General features: G+C 35.7%; 3 protein-coding genes across 5 annotated transcripts; 2 read left to right on the plus strand and 1 right to left on the minus strand.

Moving 5' to 3' along the window:
• Positions 1–1,793: 1,793 nt before the first annotated feature.
• Positions 1,794–2,581, minus strand: LOC132162634 (putative F-box protein At5g04010). The gene has a single exon (XM_059572914.2). It carries the CDS (start codon positions 2,577–2,579, stop codon positions 1,794–1,796), a length of 786 nt encoding a protein of 261 aa, XP_059428897.2. The 5' UTR covers positions 2,580–2,581.
• Positions 2,582–2,947: 366 nt separating this feature from the next.
• Positions 2,948–9,478, plus strand: LOC132161903 (N-acetyltransferase). The gene is made up of 14 exons (XM_059572123.2): positions 2,948–3,022; positions 3,115–3,216; positions 3,427–3,489; positions 3,626–3,699; positions 3,804–3,901; positions 4,123–4,174; positions 4,663–4,755; positions 5,294–5,404; positions 5,685–5,988; positions 6,424–6,872; positions 7,039–7,148; positions 8,248–8,306; positions 8,397–8,584; positions 9,101–9,478. The coding sequence occupies exons 1-14, from the start codon at positions 2,974–2,976 to the stop codon at positions 9,287–9,289; spliced, it is 1,941 nt and encodes a 646-aa protein (XP_059428106.2). The 5' UTR covers positions 2,948–2,973; the 3' UTR covers positions 9,290–9,478.
• Positions 9,479–11,530: 2,052 nt separating this feature from the next.
• Positions 11,531–18,294, plus strand: PRFB3 (peptide chain release factor). Of its 3 annotated transcripts, XM_059607024.2 has the most exons (7): positions 11,746–11,834; positions 12,968–13,232; positions 14,449–14,666; positions 14,986–15,186; positions 16,371–16,580; positions 17,603–17,771; positions 18,003–18,294. In XM_059607024.2, exons 3-7 carry the CDS (start codon positions 14,499–14,501, stop codon positions 18,272–18,274), a joined length of 1,020 nt encoding a protein of 339 aa, XP_059463007.2. In that variant the 5' UTR covers positions 11,746–11,834; positions 12,968–13,232; positions 14,449–14,498; the 3' UTR covers positions 18,275–18,294. The 3 variants fall into 3 exon arrangements, with proteins under 3 accessions (XP_059463005.2, XP_059463004.2, XP_059463007.2); XM_059607021.2 differs by lacking the exon at positions 12,968–13,232 and having other exon boundaries at positions 11,536–11,834; XM_059607022.2 differs by lacking the exons at positions 12,968–13,232; positions 14,986–15,186 and having other exon boundaries at positions 11,531–11,834.
• The last annotated feature ends 1,803 nt before the right edge of the window (positions 18,295–20,097 follow it).

The raw sequence follows: 20,097 nt of genomic DNA on the forward strand, positions 1-20,097 counted from the left end.
TTAACTTAGTTTAATACACACAATACAATAGTTAACTATAAATAGTTATACACTATATGACTACATTATTAGTATTTTAACAGTATATATTTAGTATTTATGCTACATAATATATAAGCATAAATATAATATATAAACTATTTAATAAGTGTGTATATATATATATATATATATATATATATATATATATATATAAGTCACGCTAATAAAGCGAGTCGAGCCCCTATACGAGTATGTTCATGAACTTTAAACGAGTGAGCCAGGTTTTATACTAATATGTATCGTTTAATAATCAAGTATAGTTTCATGTTCACGAGCGGCTCATTTAATAATCGAGCCGATCCCGAACGAGCTCACCAGTAACTTTGATCGTTTACAGCTGCAAATACATAATTTTTTTGGTAGTTCCAATATTTTTTTTTCTTTCTTTCGTGGAAAGAAAATAAAAGTGAATGTAATAGATGGCCTATTATTTGTTGCTTGCTTCATATTTTACAAAGAAAAATACAACTTGTTGATACGTATGTATTAGTGCATTATTAGATGATGTTCAAAACAATTTAGTAACTAACGTCATCAAGTTGTAAAATAATTATAAGAACATTGTAGATTCGTTTAAAAATGATGATTCAATTAAATCATGAGAGGTAAATTATAGAAAAAAGGTGTGTTCAAATTTTGTTATGATACCAAGTTAATTAATCAATTATGACATCTTAAATTGATAAGAAATGGTCTCCAAGAGATAGCTTAATCGGCTGTTGACCACGCCTTATGAAGCGGAAATCACTAATTTGAATCCCCCCTCTCTATTCTCATGTGTGGACACGTATATATATATATATAAAATAAATGACATATTTTAATTATTTAATTTAATATTCTAATGATCAATTTATTTCAATTTTTATTCAACCTTTTGTTAATTTTAAGAAAAACTTCATTTACCCCATAATCTTTCAATATATTTGTAATTGTTGGGAGATAAAAGAGTTATAGAGTTATAGAGTTTTTATCAATATACATAGTTGAACACAATTGATCTAATCCAAAAGCCTAAAATAATGGGATTGGGTCCACTTAGATATGTTAACTACTTTTATTCTTTCTATTTTCTTAATGCATGAAAAAAATCTCAGAAGTGCATGCATAACAGTAATAAATCATTTAAACTTTAAAAAATTTGCAATATTGTCACCCATACTATTAAGGTTGGAGTCATCTCATTATTTATAAGAAAATAGTATATATTGGTACCAATATATATATATAGAGAGAGAGAGAGTGAGAGAGTAGTTACCCATTAAAATGCACACATATATTATCCTATTGGTATCATTTGAGATAAATTAGCAAATAATGGCTCATAATCATGTAGAGTTCAACCTCAAAAGGATCTAGTTGGAATTAGGAATAAAACTCTATAAAATCACTTCATTATATCTTTATGACTGCTAATTTTTTTTTTTCTAAGCCTATGACTGCTACTTAGGTAAGTCTCTCGTTACTACTTTTTGGTTTCTTTTTTTATTTTTAAGGAAGAAAATTAATTACTCGACATACAATGTAACATCTCTCAACACATAAGATTAGATTATAAACATCATGAAACCACTCTTTCCAAAAATCAAACCCAAAGATGAATATTGCAGAGAACATGAAAGCAAGCATCACATAATGGATTAATGGGCCCTCATCGAGATTTTATTTTATTTTATTTTATTATTATTATTTTTTTCCATCAAAAAAAGAGAAAGGAAAAAAAAAAAGTTGTTATGGTTGCATTACATTAATTACACATCACAAGGAAGAAGAAAATGCTGCAGGTACCTTAGACCGTCATCCACAGTTACATACCTCCAATTCACAATACTCAAAATCCCCACACTCACCTGCTTGCTACCCTTAAACTTCCCACCACCCCTCTCCCTCTTCCTACAAAACCCCATCTTCAAATCCGCCACCATTCCGCTCACCGCCGCCGCGCTAGAGCAACATCCCGGCGACGGAAGCTCCTCCGAGAACCACCCCTCGGACCCGGGAGAAAGACTCACCTTCCCCTCGCAATCCATCATCGTAAAAACCCCTCTCCACCCTCTCAAAACCACATTCCACGTGATTTTCACATCCTCCAAACCCGCAAAGCTACACTCGGAGTTCACGTCGATGTCGAATTTGAACACCCCATTGGGGTCGACGAGCAGTTCTTCGCAGGGCTTGGCGAGGGTCACAACGGGGGAGTTTTTGGTGAGGATGTTGATGGTGAAGACGAGGCTGCCGAGGGAAAGCCGGGGATTGCCGGGCGTCTGGACGCGGCGCTTGGCAGCGGCGTGGCCGATGGAGTAGAGACGGCGGTATGGAACGCTGAATTCGGCGATGAAATGGAGGTTGGAAATAGAAGGGAAATGGGTGTCGCAAATGGGCTTCCAGAGATGGTCAGAGGACATGGAAATTGACCATGACTTGCACGCACAGGAGGCGACGGCGAGGCTTCTGACGTCAAGGCGGTGAGCAACAAGCACGATGACTTCCCATGGAGGTGACACGGTGGCGGAGGAGGCTGTGACCGTGAGAGACATGGGAATCAACTGCATTTGTGTTTGAAATCGAAGATGGCTGAGCGGTTGGTGTACATATATATACATGACGTATATGTATACGTTAGTTTGAATTTTGGAGGGTTTGGGGGCGACACGTGTAGGGCAAGGATGTTATGCATGGGCGATAGCAGCCACGTTAGATTGGACGCTGATGTGGCGAAGCATCTGAATGGCATACACGTGCACGTCTTGGATGCTCACGCGTTGCTTTTCCTTTTTCTCAGGTGAATGTCGTGGCCGTACGTCCAATTTACAAAAGTGATTCATATTTAAAAAAAAAAAGGGTCCCACAAACATTTGCATTTCCCGCTCATTTAAAAATGATAAAGCGGTAACTTGCTACTCACACTTCCAAACGAAACCGCACCAAGCAATGGCGCGAAGAAAAATCTCTTCATCGTCTTCCGCTCCAATTCCAATCGGTAAATCACAGACAACAAAAAATCCTAACCCTAGTAATCAAATACTTTATTAAGCCCATTCCTAATTTCTTTTACATTTCCGTCTCTCACAGGTAACTGCGAGGTCACGGTCGAAGCAAGCAACTTCAGCTTCCAATCGGACCCCAACAGCCTCCAAATCTCACTCTACAAAGGCGCAAGGGTCATAATATCAGGTACTGATTCAACCCACTTACGGTTTGGTTCCACTGGATTTGCAGTTCGTTTGGTTGCCGAGAAAACGAAGGAAAGTATGGAATTTACTGAAATTCAACAGGGGCAGGATTTGCAATGTTTCTTTCTTTTTATTTTCCTACGTTTTCTTAGGAAACAAACAAAGGGTTTGAAATGGGTTTTTTTCTCATTTGGGTTGCTGTTTAAAGCAGTGATGGAAGAGATGAATAGAAAGATCAGTAGTCATATTGGGGATTCGGATTCTGAAGGGAAAGGTACATTATGTTTTGAACTGTGAAAATTTGTTGATAATGTTCGACGCTTGAGAATTTTGGAGGTGTATATTATAATAATTTGATGGGTATTTATCGAATGAAACTTTTTTTTTTTTTTTTTCTCTGGCTTATTTAGAGGAGGGGGAGAAAGTTTCTTTAATGCTACTTAATCCTAAGGACGCCGATAGCTGTACTAAATCTTATCTTCAGGTACGTCGCTCTATGTGTACGCACACACATGTCTATCTGCTTGTGCTTTATGCTTGAATTTATTAGGTAGAAAAGGGTACACTCTTTATCAATCCGTCTTGCAGGAAGTACTAAAGATGTACATGAAGGAGCTTCCCGCAATGAATTATGCTGCCAATACTGGAAAGCAGTCGATGTTCCTGGAAAGATGTGTAACAAATGGGTATAAAAATGTCCTGCATTGTATGCCTATAATGGTTTTGAAAGTTTCACCTGTTATTAAATCTTATGTATGAACTATGCTATGCTAACTGAATGTCTATTACTGCATAATTACATATGCGTTTTGAAATTTGTAGCATGTCTGATACTAAGTTGAATAGCAAGGTCAAAGTAGCTTTCAATCATAAATACAATTTTTTTTTTTTTTTTTTTTTTTGGCAGGAAGTATTGTACGTTGCTTTTGAAATCCAACTCTTTGGGAGAATTCGGAGAGGTAGGTTTGCCATGCGGTTTTAGGCATGTTTAATAATGTATAAGTGGAAGGGGTGTTAACTTGTGCCTCGTAAATGAGAAATAGGTGCAGTATGATATCAATTTTGTATTGTGCACAAATATGTATCCATTTCCACCTTATTTTAAAACACGACTCTCTTTGTGTTCTTATTGAATGAGAAAAAATTTGCTTTTGTTTCAAGTCAAACATTCCTTGATATTGTGTCCTATGGGTGACATTCGAGAACGAATTAGTGCAAACAAAGAAGAAATGTAGCTTATAGAAGCTTGTGAGGGCACAATTAGTTAAACAGGCGGCATAGTCGCATATGCTCCTTGTGTCTTTCCCTCTAAATTTTGTTGTTTCCCCAGCACAGTATTAAAATTCTGCATTTCAGTCAGCAGAATCAACACGTCAGTGGAGATATATAGCTAGTTTCTTTAGTATGTTCACTTGGTTTTTTATTCTCTTTTATTGTAACTATGTAGGTTATAGCTGCAATTACTTATCAAATAATTCCTGCTGATACTCAACATGCTGAGATCCCTCTTGCTGCCGTTAGGTCAATTTACCAACACAAGGTATTTTCTTTTCTTTCCTTCATTTGCATTTCCCTTCCATGTCATTTTGTGGTTTCTCATGGTTAAAGATGTAATTAAATGCAGGCTGTTCCACTGCAAGGAATGGAATTGCATTCCAAAAAAACAATGTCCAGTGTCTAGTTTGAGGACTAATTTTCATTCCCTTGGTTTCATATCATATAATGGAGAAATTAAAGCAATTACCTTTATTAGGATTTCCAAACAGGGAAGTTAGATACATAGTGCAAAGAGGGATTTAGCAAGCTTACAACTTGAAAAGTTCATTTAACATGATTTTAGTTCTTTGAGGGTACCCTAAATTTCAGATCTCTTTGTATTTCAAGATTCGATAACAAAATACATATTTTGAAGCATGCTTACACTACAAACAACTAGATGTTCACTTTGTTATGTTTTGCATATATTATTTCTCATCCATATACTTTTAAGTCCTTCCCTCCTCCCTTGTTTTGTTGATCTAGTAGTACTTATGCAACTCAAAGAGAAATTACTTTGTAAAGTTAATTGACATTTTCAGGGTTTCGGTTGCCTGTTGTACATGGAATTGAGAAGGAGACTGCAAAGTGTTGGTATTCGCACAATATTCTGTTGGGGAGACAAGGAATCTGAGGGGTTTTGGCTTAAACAGGTAATTAGTGATGAAATATTGGTGAAGCCTGGAGCAGGACAAAGTCATAGACTTGAAGGCATAGCTGCTTGTTGGTTTTGATGATTATTGTAAAATTATCTTTTCATATATATATATATATATATATAATGAAAATGGATAGAGTTGTGTAAGCAAGATTTTATGTTTATTTTTTCGAAGTTACACTTCATTGAGAAGGAAATGTCTAAAATAAAGTAATACCTTTCAGATTGTACTGGTTACTTTTTTTTTTTTTTCACAAAAATGATTACAATTGCAGGGATTTGTATCAATAGCACAGGTGAATGCCAAGGGTAGACCTCGCAGGCTACCTATTAAAGCTGACATACGTAGAGCATTATGCTTTCCTGGTGGTTCAACCCTAATGGTTTCGCATCTTAACAAGGATTGTTCAGATAATGCTGCAGATTTGTTAAGATTGCGTTTGCCATTAAAGCCTCATGAGAAGAGTTCGTCGTCTGCTGCTTGTGGAGTTCAACAGCTTGGACATTCTAGAAATGAAAAAATTTCAACTGAAGGGTTGATGAATGATGGGCTCTCCAGGGAGGACGACAATTTAGGTGGTAGGTAGTAGTTACGTCATTTCTTTGAAAATTTACCGTGGTTTCATAGTAGAGAAAATTAAAAACAACTCTGATCTTTGAACATCTTACTGGAGTGGATTTTGTTTTCAGCATCGTAAGAACACTTGGTTTCTTCCTCTGGATGGGTATCCTTATTCGAATACCAAGAAAATCAAAATGAGTAGATACCTTAAAACCTCAAAATTGATCATATTATTTTTTCTACTGCCTGTGTAGACCCATATTCAAATGCTGTTGAAATTGGAGTGCATAAATATGTTTTGATGTAGTTTGGAAGCACCAGCTTGTTAAATATCTCTTTGCAAGCAAATATTCAGATGCTATTGCAGTAATGTATGCAAACATGACTGTTTTAAAGAGGTTCTTAGAGTTGGGATTCATTGCGTGGTTCTAAGGATCCACTTTCTTTTGCAGGAGCAGACTGCAATAACATGGCTAGTGGTCCAGAGCTATCCAAGAAAGGAGCTGATCCGAATGTGAAGCATTGTTCTTGTTCTACACAAGGTGCAAAGAGGAGGGTTTGGGAAGCCTCTTTATCCTCATTGAAGTCAAAAAAAGTAAAGGGAAGTCATTCAATTGACTGTCAGGTAGATTCTACCTGTGGCTTAGCTTTCGGAAGTGTTGAGAATGATTCTTGTTTTCAAGGATGTTCCTTGGAGACTTCAAAAAACACATCTTTGGTGAGAGATACTCCTAGAGTTCCATGGAGTCGTAATTGCATGGAAAAGATTGCTGAAGAACATGGATCAGTTAATGTAATGCCAGAAGCTTTGGCCAGTACAGATTTTCAGTCAAAGAGAGAATGCTTTAGAATCATTTTGATGAATATTGCTGATGATGCTAAGAGAAATCATCTCATAAAGGTATACCCAGTCTAGTTACCTTGTTTGGAATTAATCCCATATTGATATCATAGGGGATCCTTGTTTTATCTTATGAAAAGCATAAATTTCCATTTATCTTGCGGTATTACATGTAACATGTATAGAGTTTTTTGTTGTTGAGCATTAATTTTTTTCATATATATAGGTAATTGAAGACCTTGGTGGTGCTGTTGTCTCTGATGGAAGTTTAAGCACACATGTTGTCACGGGAAAAGTGAGAAAAACATTGAATTTCTGCACTGCTCTGTCTTCAGGGTTAGTCTTATTCTTAAAAAGCAACGCCACATGGATTCATACTCTTTGCTTTCATTGCTGAACTTGATCACATTTACTAACTCACTGGATCTGCAGTGAGTAACCACCTTGGACATTTCAGGCCACCCACTTTTTTTTTCTTTAATAAATAAGATTTTGTATGTCTCATTATTTCCCCGAAGGGGAGATCCTTGAAATCTTTTTCTTGAAATCTCAATGTGAACTGGCTGGTCTTCCATTTTTTCTTGATTATCTTCTGAATTCGGATTTAATCCCGAATTTTGTTTTTTCATACATGGTAATTGCAGTGTCATCCAAAGTTAGGTCTTGTGCTATTTTGTTGTTTCCAAGTTGAACTGTGTTTTCTCTTTCTCATTATTTTCAGTTATTTTTTTAACTTCACACCGGGGCTTTTTTTTTGTTGTTGCTGTTCATGTAAGTTTGGATATTAGTGTTTTTAGTTACTCCTATTTTTATGTGATTCATATGAGGGATTGTGAGATTATTAATAAAAAATCTATCTATTTGAAAAGAGAATTTATCTGATGACCAGGAACTTCAAAGAAGATCTCAGTTACTTGTTGATTATTATCCATTATTTATTTGGTTTAACTTAGTAAGTTGCTTACACTGTTCTTGCATATTTTTGATACCTTGTAAGTACACAATCTACGAGTTTGATACTGGTCAAGGTTATTGGTTTCTTTAAGTGGTATTAAACTAAGCCCTCTTCTGATGTTATGCAACTTAACTTTGTTAGTATCAATTACAATGTCTAGAGAACAAATTGTATTCTTGACAGTCACAATTACTTGGAAGAAAGAGGGAAGAAATTGAAAAATTAATTGTAGATGCCTATTACCTGCAAGAGTAAGTTCCTTTGTGCTCAGCATTGTTATTTTGAGGATTTTATTTTTATTTTAGCTCCTATAAATTTTGTGTAGTTTGTTCTTATAAAGTATGGGTTTCTTCCTCTCAGAGCTTATTTATCTTGCTACTATTTTTCATGCTTTCACAGAGCTACGTTCATTCATATGTATACATGGTTTTTAGCTATACATAGTGATTTATAATTATTGATGCATTGCCCATTATGCAGAGCTTGGATAGTTTCACCTAGTTGGTTGAAAGAAAGCTTCCGTGAAGGCAGATTTGTTGGTGAGTTAGGAGGACTAACTAGTTTTTTACTCTCATAATTATCTAAGCACTTCTAATATATCTTTTTGGTTTTCCACTTTAATTTACCAGATGAATTACCCTACATATTGAATGATGAACAATATATGTTGAAGTACAGAGCTGAGCTAAAATGTGCAGTTCTCAGAGCAAAAGCAAGTCCTCAAGCTTTGCTCAAAGGGTATTATGTTTGCATAGCAACTCATGTTCAACCCCCTGCTAAGACTCTATCTGCCATTGTCAGGTCTGCTGGTGGAGAGGTAAGTTTTAAGAAGCTCGCTGAGTTCTGAATATTGATTATCTTGTAGATTGTATTTTATATTTACAAATGCATTCTAGCGCATGTAAAAGTTACCAAAATGACAGGATGAATGAAATGATATTTTAGTGAGATTCGTGCTTTCGAATGTATTGATGATCTACACGTTTTTCAATCTCCAAACAATGCTTATAGAAAAGCTAAAAGATATGACAAAATCTCTAATGTTAATACAATTTCATTTTTGTCAGACAAGTTCATGCTCAAGTGACTTGAGCATTTGCAAGTTTTTCATCATAAGGTTCTCTTTTACTGCCATGTTTACAAATGAACCATTGAGGCTTGTAGGAAGTGAATGTCACCCATTGTTTTGCAGCAAAAACACACTTGAAATTGAAAATTTTGAACTCAGCCATCATCAAATTGATATCTTTAGGTAGGCAGACCTGGGGGAGGATGGTTATATATATATATATATAATTTATCATTATTAACTAACTATTGATTTAACATTCAGATTATTCGTGGGCTGGATAAAGTGAAGAAAGCATCCAAAACAGTCTTTGTGGCATGTGAAGAAGACATGGAAGAAGCATTGTTGGCTGCAAAGAAAGGAATATGGACTTTCAGTAGTGAGTGGTTAATGAACTGCATAATGAGACAAGAGGTCGATTTGGAGGCTCCCCAATTTGCAGAGTCCCTGTAAGAAAGACTTTCACAAATTTTGTAGATCAACAGTTGAATGTAAAGCTCTTTCTCTCTTTGAATCCCAACAACTTCAATGACCTCATTCTTTTGGGACCCACTTTCTTACCAGCCCTCTGTACAACAGTCAAAGTCAATTACAAAAATTCACGTGAATAAGTAGTAAATATGCTGGTTCACGTGAAATGAATTTCCCTGACAAAAGATTACAGAGCAGGTGAAAATCGGAGAGAAATCGCAGTTCATGCGAAAGCTGTGTTTTTTGTTTCTCATGGTGTCTTTCACGCGCTCTCCTGTAAAATCTCCTATATAAACAAGCTCCTCCCTCGTTTGGAATGAAATCTCTTCATTTCAAAGGAAATGAAAAGAAAGTAGTTAGTACAACCTTCTTGTTTTGTCTAACTAATTTCTCTTCATTTCCATTAAAATGGAGAGGATCCTTTCGGCCTTCTTTAACATACATATGGTTTAAAACACGAGCAATGCTATGCTTACAAAAAATTTTACAAAAAAAATTTGTAAGTGATGCGCATAATATGAATAGAAAAATGATAAATTTAAATTTTGAAAATTTTAATTATGTTGTGCAAAGTCATTTTTTAAAAAGCTTTTTTTTTTTTTAAAAAAAAAAAAGTAAAAAAAAAACTTTTTGGTAAGCCTAACATTTATCCTAAAACAAGCATGCCGGCAGAAGGGTTCGACGCCAAGATCACGTCGATAACTATGGCCGCCACGGAAGGCCTCCGTCGGTGTTTCATGTAAGTAGTTATTTCTTCTAAAGTTATATGTGCTTGTCCGCAAAGTTTATGTAATATATTTTCTTTCATTTTCCCTTTCTAAACATCCAAAATTTTATTAGTCTTTGTTATTTTTATTTTTTTTGGATGAATACTTTCTAAAGTTGTCTTATTTGTATTATCTACAGTCTTGGAGAACATTTTACGTTGTAATCGGCCGGTTTGCTTTGAGAGAATATGTTGGTAAATAAAATTTACCTCCGATTATGCCTAATATTTCTCCAAAGTAGCATCTTTCAAATGATAAATATGTAATTTTTTTTTTGTTATTCCCTAATTAAATGATTTTTTTTTCATATTATCATATTTTTTCTTTTTCTATTATTATTATTTTTTATTTTTTATTTTTTATAAACAGATTTATTAAAGAAGAATAGAATATTGACAGATTTTTGGAGAATTTTTGAATTGGAACAAAATTAAAAAATTGTTAGGATTTGACCCAAATTTTGTAGTAATAATCGGTGTTTATATTACTATGGAGACATTTACAATTGGTTGCGAATTATGGCTGCTAATTTCATCTTTGATTTTTTTTTTGCTCGGTCAATCCACGATTTCTTGATGGCAATGGTATGATAAATTTTCGATACTTAGTAACAATATTAACGAATGATTAGTGGAATGATACTTTTATTAAACTTTCTATATACTTAAAGTATTCTTTCAAAAAACTGTACAATTTGTTTGACAAGTAGACTAGAAGCTTGTTTCTTATAAAGTTTTTTGAAAAGAACTACTAAAGTCTATAAGAAGCTTAATAAAATAAATATTTTGCGGCTGATCGTTGATTAATATTGTTACTGAGTATAAAAAATGAAGCATATCATCAAACACTATCATGAAATCGTCTATTTTTTTTTGACGGGTTTAGGCATCAAATGAGAATTTAAAGCTAAGATTAGTAGCCTTAATTCGCAATCTCCTGTATATGTCTGTACAACAATATGAAAATCGGTGATAACTACAATTTGGCGGACTACGCTTTTAATACTTTTGTTCCATTCAAAAAAATTCCATGGATTTTTCAATTTTCTTGCCCCTCTCTTTGTTCCTTCTTGCCCCTTTCTATTTGTTGGTTAACAGCTATAATCAAACCCAGAAATTGCAACATATTATAGTTATCATTCTGTTGATTTTTGTCTTTGAATTTGTAGACTGAATATAGTTGATTTGCTGATATACTGAGAAGTTTAATCACAAATCACGCTGATTCAGTCAATTAAGATCTGCTAATGCTGTATTTCTTCCTATAAATTGCAACAAATGCAACTTGAAATTAACAAAAGAATGTGAAAATTAGCCCAAAATCAAAAACAATAATTGGGATTCAAATTCCATTAAATGAACAAAAAACCAAACAGCTGCCAGCCTTAGCAACTTCCAATCCTGGCCGTTTATAGAAGTACAGCAGATGTCCTGTTCTTTTTTCAAACTACAACATGGAAGCAAAATCCTGTTCTGACCCAGCAGACTCACCTGACGGTCTACGTCTGGAGGAAAAATTGAGGATAAGGTAAACAGAGTGAGATTTCCAAGGTTGAGCTGAGTCCCCGTTCTGTTTCGGAAGCGGCCTCACCTGCTTCTCAATCATGGCGACAGTGGCGGCAGAATTCGTTTTTGTGAGAGAAGCCATTGCTTCTTCTTCTTCTTCAAGAAAGAGCAACTCACAGACTCGGTTTCTTCTGCACTCCACAGTTCGAGCTTCTTATCCCATGGATGGCAATGACAAGGCCTACGAGCAACTGGGTTTGTTCCCATTTCCCTCTCTCTCTCTCTCTCTCTCTCTCTCCATATGTATATCATGTGTGTCTGTGTGAGGGCCAAGGATATTTGAACTTCTTTTACGTTCTTGGTGCGAAATTTTGGAATTGGTAACATTGTTGCTTCGGAATTCACTGTGAGAGTTCAAATATGAAACTGGGCATGTCCGACTGTAACTTGAATTAAATGGGGTTTTTGCTAACACATCTACTGTTTGAGACAATTTCTCAATTAGGTTTGTTTATGCGTTGTTTGGTTTTTAAGAGTGCTGAGTTTGAAGCTTGACATTTTGTTATCTATCCGAGAAGTAAAGTTTTGATTGTGAGGTTGGAACATTCTTTTTTATTGAGGAAAGTGAGCTTCGTTGTTGTTTTTCCTTTCTTTTGGGTTTAATATCCTTTTGGAACTGCTTTCCTCGGTTATAAAAGCCAAGGGAGCTTTGTTTTTACCTCCTATGAGCAAGAATATTGTTTCCAATGCTAATGAAAACGGAGCCTAGGAAATCCAAAAATTTAATATTTCTGCTTAGGCTAAAAGTTGCTTATGTCTTACTTGATTTGATCAATTGTTATTTTGTGGAACGGCAAGATTGGAGAATTGTGCGTTTTCTGCTTACCTTTCACTGACACAATGTAGCTTGGTGTTTTTGTTAACGACTTAACGCACAAATATATTGTCATTATTTGGGCTGTTTATGTTTGACCTTTGCAGTAAGATATACTTCACGAGGGTTTGTTTGAATGGTGATAGTATGTGGATGATTATACTATATGACTTAATAGTCATTTTTTTTTAGTAAGTTTTTAATAGTCTTATTTATATGAGGAAACATCAATACTTAGCTGGAGTTTGGTTCCAACTAGAAAAACGAAAGATTGAATTGAGGGTAAAATGTATTAGCACCCTCTGTGTTTTGATGATGTTCCATCAAGACTCCATAGGTTTTTTTCATCTTTCTTTTCAATTTTTCTAATGACATACCCTATGCTACTTAATTGCTTTAATCAATACTTTTCCTCACCATATCATACCATGTGGGCAATAAATTTCAAACTTCCATTTTGCATTATTATTATTATTATTATTATTATTCTTAAAAAAATTACAATTGGTTATAGGAAAAAGGGAAAAGAAAATCAGAAGCACTCAATCATCCTCCACATTCAAGTGAAGCAAGTAGAGTTGCTGAGAGTGGGGCCTGATATTTGGGAGTATGTGGAATAAGAGGATGGCGGACATGGTGTGGGACTCGGGATGAGGGGAGAAGTAGAGGAGATGGGCGAGTTAGAGGGAGAGGGAGTATGTGTGGGACTGCTTGTAGTGGTTGAAGAAGGTTGGCTGGTCGTTGGTGGGGGACATGAGATTTCAACTGCTTTTGCACAGGTTGTTTCTTATCGAAAATTAAAGATGGTTTTCTGAGTTTCTTTTAAGACCCATCTTGTACTCTGAATTTTGGCCGTTGTACTGTTTGTTGAAGGTTACTGGAGAAGCTTTCTGATATCATTTTCTATATTTTATGGCTTTGCAATGATTGAACAAGACGAATTAGGATGGGATTTATTGAAATTTCCTACTAGATTAGTAGACTGGTATCTTTCTTGTGGGGGCCCATGCTGAATGCCTTTTCAACCAGCCCCACCCAAGCTCCCTATCCACCAGCTCGCCCATCTCCTCCAGTCCTCCCCTTGCCATGCGCTATGTCTGCCATCCTTCTCTGCTGCGAACTTACTGATATATTTCCCTGAACCAACTCCACTTGCTCCACTTGGATGTGGAGCATGAGGGAAGGAGTTGATTTGTACGCTTACTTAACAGTTGGGATGCTCATGTCAAAAAAAAACAGTTGGGATGCTAAAAGATTAATTGAAAAAACCTAAGGGGTCGGTAGAATACCATCAAACACGAGGGTGTTAGCACATTGTACCCAAAGTTCAGTGGTCACTAAAGAATCAGCTTATTTCATAGTAACTAAAATTTAGGTGCTTGGTGCAAATATGAGAAAATCCTAAATCAATGAATTTAAGGAGAAAATATGTAAGAGGGCTTTGCCTTTTTTCTTTTCATTAAATAATTATTTATAACAAAAATGAATTTAATGAGAAAATATGTAAGTATGTGGATTTGACCCCAAAAAAAAAAAAAAAAATCCATTTGAAAGTGGGAGATGTTTGGGGGCATGCACCACTGTCAAATACCTATTACTTATTCATTCAGTATTCCAGACTATAATACATAACGGTAACTTTTGATGATACAAAGTAATTCTAGTAAATTTCCCATATTGTACTGTATGTTCCGTATGCTAATGGGTTCATGTGTCACCTGTGAGAACATATACACCTCTTTTCCGTTGTGGCCGGTAGTGTGGGCTTGGTGTCTGTGTTTGCGTGTGGTCATAGGCATATTCCTTTTACAGAACGAAAACAACTCTTGGAAGTAGGTTGGCAATTTGTTTTTGCCACTTCAGCAAAGCCTGATGAGAAATAAATTCTTTGTTACCCTAGTGGATAATTTGTTCATACTGTGATACCTCACTGCTGTTTTTTTTTTTACCTCTTTCTAGGATCGGAATTGACAGCTAGAACTTTTTTTTTTAAAGGTTTGTTTTCATTGAAAAAGAAGATTGAAGATGCAGTTAGCCGTGCTGAGATGCTTGCACCATCTGCCCTGGAACTTGAGGAAGCAAGGCGGATCAAGCAGGAAGAAATGATACACGAGTCTAACCTGTGGGATGATCCAGCTAAATCCGACAAAATCCTTGTCAAGTTTGCTGATATTGCCAAAGTGGTTGATGCTCTCAAAGACCTAACATATAAGGTGATGCACATCTGTTATCTTCCTTGTAGTTTTTACAAAAGATTTTGCATTCACTTTATAGAGACGTACATGGAGTGGAAATAATCAAAGGGCTGGGTGGATCATTGAAAGACTAGAAAGTATACTTTTGTTTACCTGGACTTGGCATAATTAAGTCTTGCAACCAGCTGGTTTCATGACCTCTAGATTTTCCCAGATTTGATATGCTGGCACATAGACATGAATTTGCATTATACTGCGTCCTGCATCAGTTGCTTGATTTATGTTCTGTTCTTTTCTAGAACAAGGTGGGGATTTGAATTTTAGCTAATATCTGCAGGCAGAAGAAGCAAAGCTGATCACAGAGTTGGCTGAGAACAATGTTATCGACTATGGGCTTTTTAAGCAAGCGTATAATGCATCTTTAGATGTGGGAAAGTTTTTGGATCAGTATAGGATGTCCAAGCTTCTTAAGGGGCTGTATGACGTGGAGGGAGCATGTGTAATTATTAATGCTGGATCTGGCGGCACTCACCCTGAGGTTTGAGAAATCATGTTTTGCTTTTTACCCTTACTTTGACTGGAGCAGTACCTTGTGCATTTATCGACCATTGTTAGAATTGACATGTTGGCGTTGTTGCATGCCCGCTACCTTGATTCTGCTATTTTAACTTTTATCAACTTTTGGAGTGACTGGTTCTTACTACTTATATGTTTCACTCTTTAAAAGTTGTCCGAGTTAATTCTGCTTTTGTAAGAACAGAAGCTAAAAAGAAGTTGAATTGCAAATTCTTGGGTCTCAGACAGCATTGATGTTATAGTTCTCGATTTACATATACTTGTTGACATAATTTACAAATTCCTATACCCACTTCAGATTAGTGGTATATTCTGGGACAAATGTTACTTCTTCAAGAATCAGGTCATTTACTAAAGTTGCTTTGCTTCCAAGCAAGTACAATTGAACAGGGCTGCTCTGGACTAGAGTTAAAGTTGTGCTTAGCACATATTAGACACACCCAGGTTAACCTGCTTTTCTTGTTTGTCCTTGGATAGTGAATGTTCATAGTTGGGCGTTATTTTCTTCATCATAACAGTGTGCTCTTACAATCAATATCAGGAAATCAGGAAAAGCTTGTTATCATATTCTTCAATCAATGGGGACTCTTTACGTGGCAATCAACTGTTTATATCATATAGTTTGGTGCCTCGTTTCAAGCTGATCAGTTCCTACTTAAAATTTAAAGACTTGGCACCAGTCCCTATTCTGAGGTTTTGGATATCTAGCTCTGTTTGAACCTTCTCTTAAGACCTTTGTTTAATGTGATAGGGGGTACCTTCATGCCTGGCTGACTTTTCTATTTATGAAAACTTGCATTAGCCTTGATGTTGCAGTAGTTTTCTATTCTGATAGTAAATTTTAAACATTAGATTACGTAAAAGTAAATCTATATATTATCACAATTAGGCAGTTCACCTTACTTTGGCCGTAAACCTTTGATCATTAAAATACAAGGGGAGTCTACGCAGAACTTTAAGTTACATTTCAGAAATTTTAATTTTAAATTGTAAACATGTTTTCTTTCATTCTAGGATGGGGATAAATTTTTATTATGATTTTGTCATCATTTTTGTAATAACTATAGTAGTTGTTATTGTTATCTGATATTGTTATTGTTCCCTCTCTCTCTCTCGAACTTTTTTTTTAATAATCTCCTAATACAGATCTGGGCAGAAAAACTCCTAAGTATGTATAGCAAATGGGCCAAAAAGCAAGGCTACATAGGAAGAGTGGTTGAGAAGTATCCTTCAAAGAGTGGTGGCATCAAGTCGGCCACAATAGAGTTTGAATTTGAGTGTGCTTATGGCTATCTTTTAGGGGAGAAGGGTGTTCACTACATGATAGGTTCTCAAAATGGATCTGTGCTACATGAGGTATGACTACCGGTTCCTTTCTGGCCTACACATAACATAGTTATTTTAATTACTCTTATTTGCTTTTGGGTAAAAAAAAATCTCACAGAAAAAGAAAAAGAAAAGATCCCTATTTTTGCTCTAAATGCGTTACTCGTGGTTTATGACATTAGATCTAGGTTGCACACTAGTAACTCAATTGGCTTCCCTTTCCCTGTTTTTTACTCAGAAAAAAAAAAATAGTAACTCAGTTGGCCGGCTTGAATGTTAATATTGCTAGGTCTACTCAATATTTATAAGATGTCTGGTACTCAATATTTTATTAAAATCCTGATCAATACTGTCCATCTGCAATTCTACTGGTATTCTTTGAATCTTATAGGGCATAGCATAGTAATTATGACCACAAATCAGGAAAAGTGCACTTTTCATAGCATGTTCATGCTACATAGAAGTGCAAAATAAAAGCATAAATCGAGAACTAGGCTCAAAGCAAAGATATATATTGGTGTTAAATTGATTTTGACAATATCTAACCGCAGTTTATTTTGCTGTGAGTTTGGTTTATCTTGGCTTTTTATCTGAAGATAAAGAGAACCAAGAGTTTCACTACTTTGTAAACAAATAGTTGGAGGGTATGCATTACACAGTCTCCATGATCATTTAAAAGAGGGAGAATAGATTCTCGATTTCACAGGATTTTTTTTTTTTTTTATGAATAACAAAGATACACAGCCTTTATGACACACGAACAAAAAGCTTTTTTTTTTTTTTTTTTTTTTTTTTTTTTTCTGGTTTTAATGTGTAATGCAAACGATTTTCAGAATATCTTTTTAGCAGAAACCAATATTCATGAAAAAAAGAATTGCATTCTGCCATGCATATGTTTCCCTAATGACATGGCATTTTATAAGTTTTAACTATCAACAGCAAGAAACAGAACCCGGATATGTTCTCATCGCATAGCGTAGTTTCTTTTGAACCATCTTGGCTACTAAAATATTTATTAAACTGTTTCATTTGCAAATATGAAAATCTTGCAGGCTTTTGCAGCATGTGTGGATGTTGTTCCTCTCTTTCTTAAAACAGCATGTGACCTACAAATTGACGATGGAGATTTGGTTGTCTCACCACCCTTAATACAGCAAAGTGGAACTAAGCCAACTATCTGCATTCAGCATATTCCAACAGGCATACAAGTTCAATCCTCAGGTGTCTACTTTTTTATGTCGTATTTGTTTATATTGCTAGCATTCTCAGGTACTTGATGATTTACCAACAGCCATAATAAAGTAATATTCTTTTTATCGAGATTTGTAAAGGCAAAGAGCTAACACTCAAGATGACATGCAGGCACACATACATTACTTTGCAATGTAGAAAATTAGATTTTCAAATTGATCTGTGGATATTCCTCAGCAGTTCTATCTATTTTATTTGCAGGTGAGAGGAACCACTTTGCAAATAAGATCAAGGCCCTTAATCGATTGAAAGCTAAACTTGTTGTTATAGCCAGTGAGCAAGGTGTTTCCAGTGTAAGTGACATAAAGAGAGATGCCATTGCCGATTTGTGGCAAAAAGAAACTCGAAGGTATGTCTCTCATCCATTCAAGCTAGTAGAAGATGTAAAAACTGGCATCCTATTGCCCAACCTAAATTCCATTTTGGATGGAAATATTGAACCTCTTATTGAAGCTCATATCAATATAAGATAGTGATATGCCACCTATTTTTTTTTTCTTTTTTTTTTTTGCTATTATTATGAGTGAGACATGTTAGAATATATTTCCTAACAAGACATTTGATATGATCTGATCCACCCTTTTTCAATTGATGGGTTAGTCATCTGCTATGCTTTCCCTTATAATTTTGCAATTTTATAAGTCTGGAATTACACCGACATCTTGATTTGGCAACTTATCCTGATTTAAAAAGTGTCCATTATTGCCAAGAAGGATTATAACTGCAAAACTTAAATTTTACTGATTTTTTTTTTCTTCAGTTCAGTTTCATCATACCATATATATATATATATATATATATATATATATATATATATTTTGACATGTCCACATGAGGGGGGAGGGCATATCATATTACTATTGACCAACAACCTATGTCAATTTTTTTTTCAGGGCATGTTTCGGATTGCGTTTGTGGACCTCAAAAGTGCATCTAACACCCTAAAACCTCGTTTGAAAAAAAAAAAAAAAAACCGTTTGGTAGAAACAAAGTCAAAGTGCTTTTGAAGGTCAAAAAGCTTAAAAATGGCCAAAACGCACTTTTGACAAAAGTTTTTATTTTTTATTTTTATTTTTGGTAACAAACCGAAATCCATTAAAGCATAAGAAAGTTACAGGACAGACACTTAAAGCTAAAAAGCTTAGACATATAAACCCAGTCTAAATAGACTTCAAACTCCTTAAAGTAGATGAAGATGGAAGTCATCTGCGAATGCAGCCCGAGAGAACCCTTGTCGCGGCGCAATCTGATGGATACTACCATCGGGAGTACGAATACTCCTATCAAGCATCTAAACAGACTTTCAAAAAAGCCATGGAGATTTAGATGCACAGTAACTGTGGAAAAAAAGTTTCCAAAAGGAAACCAAAAAGAAAAGAAAAAAACCACTTCACTTACAAAAAGTCTAAAATCTAACCAGATTAGGTTTATCAGAAAGTAACACAACATTACAGAAAACAAAGACAAGCTAAAAAGCAGATAAAAATGTCCAAAAAACAGCAACAGTGGAGTAGTCGGAGACACACAGGCCACCGAGCCGGAAAGGAAACCAGAAGGTCGGCGATTGGTGGAGCGGCACTTGAGGGACACGCACCCGCGAGTAAGATCTACTCGCAGGCGCGTGTTGAACACGCATCGGCGCGTGGTGGTCAGATGGGTGGATCACTGGTGGTAGACGATGGCGGAGACCGCCTGGAACCCAGTGGGATGGCTCGTGTGCACCCAAGATTTCCTGAAAACAAGAGAATAAATTTTGAGAAAAACATATCCAAAGCTTTCAAAAAATTTGCGAAATCCAGACTTGGAGCTTCTGGTGATGGAGGTGGTTTGAGGTTTTGTGGAGGAGGATGGACCGTTACAATTTTTGGACAGAGATAAGGCCTCTGAGGAGGCAGATAGGGTCTCTAAAGAGACGGTTTTGGCCTTTGATGAGGCAAGAAGGGGAGGGGGAGTAAGGAGAATGGAAAAAGAGAGAAAAAGGGGGGAGGAGGAAGACAGCGTCTCCCTCCTCCATGGCTGCCGAACGAGGGTTTGGGGGATTCTAGAGGAGAGAAAAGAGAGCGTTTGGCTCTCTTATGTCATGTGTAGTTATAATTTGCTCATTTGACAAAAGCTTAAAAATAAAGTTTTTGCCAAAAAACGTTTTTTTTACTTAAAAGCTATATTTCTCAAACGTAATTCCAAACATGCTCTGAGTCTTTGCAATTGATCATTTTCAAGCATCTTGGGTGGCACATCACCACCTTTGATTAATTCAATACATATTAAGTCAACACGACTACGTCTATCTTAAAAA

This window comes from Corylus avellana, chromosome 10 (genome assembly GCF_965113065.1).
Source record: "Corylus avellana chromosome 10, dhCorAvel1.hap1.2, whole genome shotgun sequence".
NCBI classification, from domain to species: Eukaryota; Viridiplantae; Streptophyta; class Magnoliopsida; order Fagales; family Betulaceae; genus Corylus; species Corylus avellana.

What these genes read in the sequence shown, in the direction of transcription:
- LOC132162634 (XM_059572914.2), bottom strand. Translation starts at nt 2,579, where the DNA reads ATGTCTCTCACGGTCACAGCCTCCTCCGCCACCGTGTCACCTCCATGG.
- LOC132161903 (XM_059572123.2), top strand. Translation starts at nt 2,974, where the DNA reads ATGGCGCGAAGAAAAATCTCTTCATCGTCTTCCGCTCCAATTCCAATC. An exon ending in TTCGGATTCTGAAGGGAAAG is followed by an intron (nt 3,490 to 3,625) that starts GTACATTATGTT and finishes TGGCTTATTTAG; the next exon opens with AGGAGGGGGAGAAAGTTTCT. An exon ending in AGGGGTTTTGGCTTAAACAG is followed by an intron (nt 5,405 to 5,684) that starts GTAATTAGTGAT and finishes TTACAATTGCAG; the next exon opens with GGATTTGTATCAATAGCACA.
- PRFB3 (XM_059607021.2), top strand. Translation starts at nt 11,678, where the DNA reads ATGGCGACAGTGGCGGCAGAATTCGTTTTTGTGAGAGAAGCCATTGCT. An exon ending in CTGGCGGCACTCACCCTGAG is followed by an intron (nt 15,187 to 16,370) that starts GTTTGAGAAATC and finishes CTCCTAATACAG; the next exon opens with ATCTGGGCAGAAAAACTCCT. An exon ending in ATGGATCTGTGCTACATGAG is followed by an intron (nt 16,581 to 17,602) that starts GTATGACTACCG and finishes AAAATCTTGCAG; the next exon opens with GCTTTTGCAGCATGTGTGGA.